Source organism: Cupressus sempervirens, chromosome 9 (assembly GCF_028749045.1).
Source record: "Cupressus sempervirens isolate cs-2001-9-10 chromosome 9, ASM2874904v1, whole genome shotgun sequence".
Lineage (NCBI taxonomy): Eukaryota > Viridiplantae > Streptophyta > Pinopsida > Cupressales > Cupressaceae > Cupressus > Cupressus sempervirens.
In genome coordinates this window covers 561,989,790-561,997,614 of record NC_143126.1, presented here as the reverse complement: position 1 = coordinate 561,997,614, position 7,825 = coordinate 561,989,790, and the positions used below count along the sequence as shown (strand labels likewise).

The 7,825-nt window shown below is 34.5% G+C and overlaps 1 protein-coding gene across 2 annotated transcripts; it reads left to right on the top strand.

The window, feature by feature from the left end:
* Positions 1-241: 241 nt before the first annotated feature.
* LOC149539891 (disease resistance protein RML1A-like) lies at positions 242-7,503 on the top strand. Of its 2 annotated transcripts, none has more exons than XM_089801088.1 (5): positions 242-534; positions 671-784; positions 915-1,228; positions 5,179-5,359; positions 5,446-5,622. In XM_089801088.1, exons 1-5 carry the CDS (start codon positions 358-360, stop codon positions 5,473-5,475), a joined length of 816 nt encoding a protein of 271 aa, XP_089657214.1. In that variant the 5' UTR covers positions 242-357; the 3' UTR covers positions 5,476-5,622. The 2 variants fall into 2 exon arrangements, with proteins under 2 accessions (XP_089657214.1, XP_089657213.1); XM_089801087.1 differs by lacking the exons at positions 242-534; positions 671-784; positions 915-1,228 and adding exons at positions 1,375-1,481; positions 6,537-6,815; positions 6,928-7,503 and having other exon boundaries at positions 5,446-6,440.
* The last annotated feature ends 322 nt before the right edge of the window (positions 7,504-7,825 follow it).

Below are 7,825 nucleotides of genomic sequence, written 5' to 3'. Positions count from 1 at the left end.
AATTATGCCAATTTTTAAAGTGTATCTTTATAGAATTGAAGAGCTTAAAGCAAAGATTTCAACTTTTAGACATTCGGTGAAATGAAAAATGATGGAGAAGTATCATTATCTACTATTAATATATGTATTATTTTTTTTTTAAACCTTTTAAAAGCGTTGACTACTGGGTCTCTTCCCTATATTCTATCTTTACCTAACATTGACAATTCATGGAAAATGAGCACGGCCTCCTATAAACATCCAGATCTGCAAGAGGGAAATCACAAATAGAAAAACCTCTTCTTAGCGATTCAGCTCGATTCATCTTCTCTACCAAGGAGCAAAGCAACACTTCAATTTTTCCCTTCTCTTTTTAAGATGGGCAAAAATTCTTGTTCTTTTTGCTGCGGTTTGCTTTCCCCTTCCTCTCAACAATCTTCAGAACAAGAGCATGCTCCCACCATGACTGATTTGAATAATTTTCTAGAGAAGTTCAATGATATTAGCCAGATTGAGGGTTTAATTCAGCTTTTAGAAGAGCTATTGAAGATGGCGGTAGGCTATCTATACATGTTTTATATTTTACAATAAAATCTTATTAATAGGAGTTTCTTCTGCAAGAATATAGTTTTTTGGCCTAACAAATTTATATATTTTTTGCCTAACAAATTTATGGTGTTGTCCAATACAGTCCGGAGAGAAGAGTGATGATGGAAGATCCACTTCCGCAGCAGGCTCTTATATCCATGATGGACAAATAATCCTCGAGATACTAGATGAACGCATTGGCAAGCGTCCTGTTAAAGTAAAATTTCCAATTCAGAAATTACAATAATATTAACCGGTGTTTGCATTTCTTTCTAATTTAACTCAAGACAGATGGATTATGTATAAATTTGAGAGATTAATTATATTCTTGGATAATTTGTCCACAGAAAATATCTGGTGATGGCCCAATTGGAGAGATTGAAAAAGTTTGTATAGAAGTGCTGAAAGGCTCTGAGAAAATTCCTAAACTAGGAATAGCACTTTGTATGTTGGGATCTGTATTAGAGAGATTTACTCAGATGTCTGAGAACAAAAGTGAGTGCCTTGATGTTTTGAGAAGGATGCTTAATATTGGCAAGCAAATTGTGCAGTTGAATGAGCAAATTCCAGACCAGAAGGAGAAACTAAATGAGGGAATTCAGTGCATCATTGTAGGAACCACTATGTGTATCTCCCAACTTGCAAGGGCCAATATTTTCAGGTCAGTATATTTTTTTGGTTCAGTCAATATTAGATGTTGCAAGTTAGATAGGGGAAGAGATTTAGTAGTTGCTTAAGCTAATTTTGCTTATTTAGATTTCCTAAACTGTAATTTAAATTATGCTGATTTTTCCTGTATACTTCTGTAGGTGACTCGAGAACTTAAAGCTAAGGTTTCAGCATTTGGGCATTTATGGATATTATATTCACCCGCCACCCATAATGTCACCCCCCAATAATCGCTCACCAAAAAAGTAGTATGTTTGGCACAACTGGACCAATCAGCAACAAAAAAATTATAAAATGATCACCTATTAGTACATGTGTGATCAGCTATTAGTACTTTTGTTATCGACTATTAGTACATGTGTTATCATTTTTTAGAACTTTTATAAAATGATAACTGAGAGTATCTATCATGAAACCGTCATGATCATTAGACCCCCTTACGACTACTGGATCTCTTACCCTACTCTGTTATAACAATCCATCTCACAAAGATCTCTCTCCTTTTATTACATATGGGATTTTGAAGAATTGCTTGTTTTCTACTATGCTTTCTAAAACTAATATGAATTCATCAAATAGAAGCTCTCCCATTTATTCTGTAGTTTTATTGTTTAACATGGATTGCTTTTTAGTTGCAGCATCTTGGGCCACTTCTAGTGATAGTTTCAACTCTTCTTCATTGCAATCTTTCAATTTCTCTCTTCTTAAATGATTATCAATATTTTATTGATCTTCAACATCTTCATTACACTTACCCATCTTCTGTGGCTTAAATGCTTTGGCAATCACATTCAAAAACCCTCAATTTATTATAATTCTACCAATTGTTTTAAGTTTACACATTCTAATAATTCTATTCATTGATCAATCCAAGATTCTCTGATTTTTCTCTTCGAAAACATATCAAATACCAGAAGATATAGAAGAAGAAAACTAGAGATCCAGGGGATATTGTTCTACTTGAGCAGAACACGACCGTAAAAGATAATCAATTCTAGGATCCCTGTTTCCAAGAGACACATAGATACACACATGTTATCATATTGACTTCTATGTAGAGCGATCTTTGCACTGCCTTAAATCTTGAAGGGCTGATGTATTCACTGTTGTAGCAGAGGTGAACGCTGAAAATTCACTGGACCTTGTTGAGATGCTGACTTTCAATAGACAAGAAACAGTTCTGGAAGAATACGGAGATGATTGCATTGATAGATACGAGGCTTTGATTCACTGTTTATTACGAGTTTATTTATTGCCATCAAAACTCTAAATCGCTGGCCTTGAAGATGAGTATGCTGTAAACAAGAGATTATAAGCTGACTGGGCTATGAGAGAAAAAAAGTTCTGAATCAAGGGATGCCAAAAAGCAATTGAGCAGTATACGTTGACATTGACGAGACCAGTCTTCAACCACTCATGCGGTAGAGCATTCGCTGTTTTTAAGAGAATAGTTACTGATTTTAAATGAATACAATCTCTCTTTTTTTAATAAAGAGATCACTGAAATCGAGTTCATTTAGAATGAAGCTATCAATGTCTGATACAAATGTTAGATTTATTTCTGGGAGGCAATTAAGCCATGTCATGGATTTCCAAGAAGGTACTGACCACCAAGTCAACAATCTCCCCTTATCACCCACTGAAGGGAGACTCGAATGCATGACTCAAAACTCTGATACCAATTGTTGGAATCATTTGCGTTGCACAAAAGCTCAAACTATCAATACCTGATACAAATGTCAGATTTAGTCCAATCTGTGGAAAGTGGTTAAGCCATGTCACAAATCTTCAAGAAAGTGCTGACCACCAAATCAACAAGTATAACCACCAGCACTGACCTCGAGCTATAAGAAGAGCACTGTAAGAATGCTTAAACAAATAAATATAGAGCCCATCCATTACAGGGATATGGACTCAAATCCTCCTAGAAGTAGGAAAATTTTGCTATCTATGACCACCTTTTCACTCAATGTAGGAAAGTTATGCTATCTATGACCACCTCTTCACTCAATTTATTACAGTTGGAGTCCATTGATTCCATCAATTCTTGAAAAACAAAAATCTGTCATAAATATTCTCCCTGTTGGATTTCTTGGCTTGAATCTCACAACATATAATCTCTGATAACCCCGTTCTGCATTTAAGAGCATAATGAAGTGTCAGTTCCTGAAATATTCATGAGACTGACTCTCATTACAGCAAGGAGGCCACTAAACATCCTTTCCATATCTTCTAACATGGGTTTTCTCTGAAACTTTATTAAATATATATATCTGAAAGCTATAGATCTAAATTCATCAACATCACTAAATTTTTCTTTAAAACTCAATTTTGAAATGCATCTTTAAATGGAGGCTGTAGCCTAATAAATATATTCTGCAGTGAGTGAGGCTTGTTTATGGCTCCCAGTGGAAACCATCTCAAATGCTTGTGTTGCTCCCCTACCACCATGGTGATTGATTAATTAATGGGTTTTTCGTCATGAGCGAGACAACTTGAGACTACATGAAATTTCGTACCTTAAACTTTCAAGTAGGCAACTTAATTTCACAATCGTCTCAAATGCCTCCTCACTTAGCTCGATGCATTGAAGGCTGCAGTTAACAAGTCAAGAGAAACCTTGAAATAGGGGAGGCACTTTTGTCATGGTAAAATGGCTGAGAGAGAGGGATGTAAGGGTTTCATGACATAAAAACATTGATTAAGAAACCTCTATCGCTGGCTGTACCATTCAGATCCATGCATTTTACTCCCAACTGAGAAATCCACAAAAGCCAAACTTCAACCCTACTTCCAAATCTTTTACGATTCTCAAGCTCAAATTTATCGAGGCCAACATAATGCTTGTGAAGGATCTTCTTAATAATATCCGCCTTTTCCTTTTTAGAGCAGCAAGTCCAATTATAAGACAAAAATTCTTCGGAGAACTTGAGATACGGTAACTTAGTCAATGCCCCTCGCCATTTTTCAGCAACAGCAGAAAAACCCTTTGCCCTTGGTAGAAAAAACAAATCAGCACATCTTGTTGCCCTTTCTGTTTAGATATCTAGATTCGGAGCCAATGAAAGTATTAGTTAAATTTTCAATTGGGTCTCTGTCTTATGCTTACTGTATTAATAATGATTGAATCTCCTTCAATTACCAAATGGAACATTAGAGTTTCAATCCTAGAAACAGTACCTAAGTCTCAGCAACAATATTTGTACAATCTTGTACTTTACCATAGAAGATAATAATAATTCCGATGAATTTCTATAGTTCTTGCTGAGAGTGCAAATATCTATTTTAAGTATTCTTTTCACTTTCTTTTTTCGTTTTTCCTTCAAGAAATTTTCATTTCCTCCGCTTTCTCATTATCACATTCTCCATAGTGTTTCAATTCCACTATAACTTTCCACTATAACTTTTCTCATTGAAATTTTATTTTGTTAAGCTTACTTTGGTAATCTTTTATTTGCTTCTATCTCTGCTGTATTTTATTTGTCTTTCAATTTGGTTATCCTCTTTTTCATATCCCAATACAACTATCCACAACCATGGCCTATATTGCACTCTAGAGAATTGGGAGCTAATATAATGAATTGTATATTTCCTATATCTTACAGTTATATATTGGGAGCTAATATAATGAATTGTATACTCCCTATATCTTACAGTTATATATCAAATTGATGTGAACAATATTTATTGTTACAAGTTAGATCATAATCTAGTTCTTAAAGGATCAAAGCACAAACTATTGATAAAGAAAATATATAACATTACTTACATAAACATTTTTTTACTTATCTATCTATATATACGAAAACTGATTAGAATAATTTTGATTATAATAAAAAAATATAGATTCAAAACAAACAGATAATAATCCAAGCTGACAGTAGTTGGATATCTTTTCAATCAGCATTATTAATGTAAAACCAATGTCTTGATTGTGTGAAGGTTTCTTACCGCTACGGTGAATGGGGAGAGTTTAAAGGCTTTTCAAATGAAAATAGACCGCTTGTATATGGACATCCAATTGTTGACTACAATTAGCATAGGTAAAAGAGTAATTGACATTGGAGACAGTGTGCCACGATTGCTTCAGAATCGCGGAAAATCTATGCATACCGACCGACAGGTATGATATTTTCAAGTCTTTTCAACTCTAAGCTATGGTTTGTGTTTGCTGCAAATTTTGACGAAGTTTTTCCATAAACTTTACAGTTGGAATTGAGAGGGCACAGGAGAATGTAATTCAACTTCTTGATTTGGATGCACAAGACACAATGCCCGTTGTTGTGGTTGTCTATGGTTTTGGTGGCATTGGTAAGACAACACTTGCTGATGCCGTTTATGCCCAGCTCAACCTCCGATCATATACACATTGCAGAATTCATATGGATCAGGATTGTACCAGCAATGATGTTAAGAGCTATCAAGAACAGATTTTGAATGGGTTGTTCAGAGAGAAGATAACATTGAAAAACTGTGACGAAGGTCGGGCAAGGTTGCGATTATTTCTCCAAGAGAGTCACAATCACCCTGTATTTCTATATATTGACAACGGTCTCAAAAGTAGAGATCTTGAGCAACTTCTACCTCAACGCTTAGGCACTTGTCTTCCACCAAAGAGTAGAATACTTGTCACTACTCGAAACCTGCAGGAGACTGACATATTTGCTGGCAGAAATATTGAACGCCTACAATATAATGTGAATCCTCTTCCAGAGACAGAGGCTAGAAAGCTTTTGTTGGAGAAAGTCACTGACTACAATGATAAGGATAATATAGCCAACCTCCTACAGATGTGTGGTGGGATTCCGCTATTACTAGAATTAGCTGGTTCACAATTGGCTATAAACAGGGGAAATCCAAAGAATATAGTCTTACAAATGCTTAAAAAAGGAGAGAAGGTCAAGGAGAGAGATATAAGCGAGCGTATAGTTGATTTTGTATATGACAGATTGTTACCACCTGTTCAGGAGGCCTTTCTAGACATTGCATTCTACTTTTATAGTTGGCGTAGTGGTAAAGTGGCCAGCATAGTTGGAGAGGAGGAATTCAGAACTCTAAAAGCTGCCTCATTCGTCAAGACAGATGAAGATGGTTTTCTGATTGTTCATGACATTGTTCGAGCAGGAGGGAAAAAGTTGTCAGAGCAAGAGGGAAATAGAATCAGAGATCCTGAGAGTTTAGTGGAATGTTTGAAAGATGAAGAGGTATGCCATACTTAGAGTGCTTATAATTTCTTTTTTCGCTAAAAGTGCACTTGTTGTTCACAATCATAATGATATTTATGGTTTATCTTTGTGCAGAAACTCAGCAAATTGAAAGGCATTTATTTTGATGAAAAATATGAGCAGCCTCCAGTAGAAATTAATTGCCATCATCTTAATTACATGAGCAATTCGTTAAAAGTGCTACGCTATAGAGGATCGCAAATAACATTCACACAGAAATGTCTAAAACCATTCAAACAACTCGTGTTTCTTAGAATTGATAGTGAAGTTCCTGATTTACCAATGGAGTTTGACAAGCTTGAGCATATCGTCTACAATAATGGCCCGTTGATGCAAGGCATGAATTTGTATGAGGTAAGATGTGGCTTAACAATTCAGACCATATTTACAATTTCAATTATATTTCATTAGATTATATAATAGCACTTGACATAACCTTTTTCATAATTATTGTGCCAACGTGTAGTTTCCTCCAAGCCTGCGCTATATGTACATTGAGGATTATTCAGAGAACAGAGTAGCATATTCTAAAATTCCTCCCAATGTAACTCCAGCTTCTTCACTTGTAGAATTAGACTTGTATGATTTGAAAAAAATGCGAAGGTTGCCAGATGGAGTGGAGAAGCTGACAAAGTTAGAGAGCTTAACTCTATGGAATTGTTATCAGCTACAAGAACTTCCTTCCCAATTGAGAGATATCAGCAGTCTAAAACATCTTCCACTAGTAAGATGCGATCAATTGAAATAGTTGCCTTCAAACATTGGGCAATTCAGCAATTTGACAGCTTTGCAAATAAGGCATTAAGGCCCCGTTTGGTTGCTGGCATAGGAATAGAAAATTAGAATAGAAAAATGGAATGGGAATGGAAATGAGGAATGGGAATAGAAATAGGCAATTCCAATCATGTTCGGTGCACTTGGAATTCGACTTGGAATATGTTAATCTATTGTTTGGTTGTATAAAAATAGAATAGGAATAAGGTTAAGTTTTGTATTTTTAAAAATTTTTTTCCTAATTTTTAAAAAAATTTATTATTTTTTTAGTTAATTCATTTTTAATTTCATTTTTTTAAACAAATAGATATAATTTTTAAAAATGTTATTAAAATTTAAAAAAAAAAAAAATTCAAAAAGTAAAAGGAAAAAAAAAAAAAAAAAAAAAAAAAAAAATATATATATATATATATATATATATATATATATATATATATATAATGGAAAATCGGAATGGGAATGGAAATGGCCTATTCCAATAACAGATATTTTTTGGCATAGACATATGCTCATTTTAGGGGCAAAATTGGAATATGTCTTCCTATTCCCAATTCCGATTCAGCTACAAAATTTGAAAAAGTTGAGCTTGC

Coding starts and splice junctions, on each gene's coding strand:
- LOC149539891 (XM_089801087.1), top strand. CDS start 5,508: ATGCCCGTTGTTGTGGTTGTCTATGGTTTTGGTGGCATTGGTAAGACA. Junction 6,441..6,536: donor AATGTTTGAAAGATGAAGAG/GTATGCCATACT, acceptor ATCTTTGTGCAG/AAACTCAGCAAATTGAAAGG. Junction 6,816..6,927: donor AAGGCATGAATTTGTATGAG/GTAAGATGTGGC, acceptor GCCAACGTGTAG/TTTCCTCCAAGCCTGCGCTA.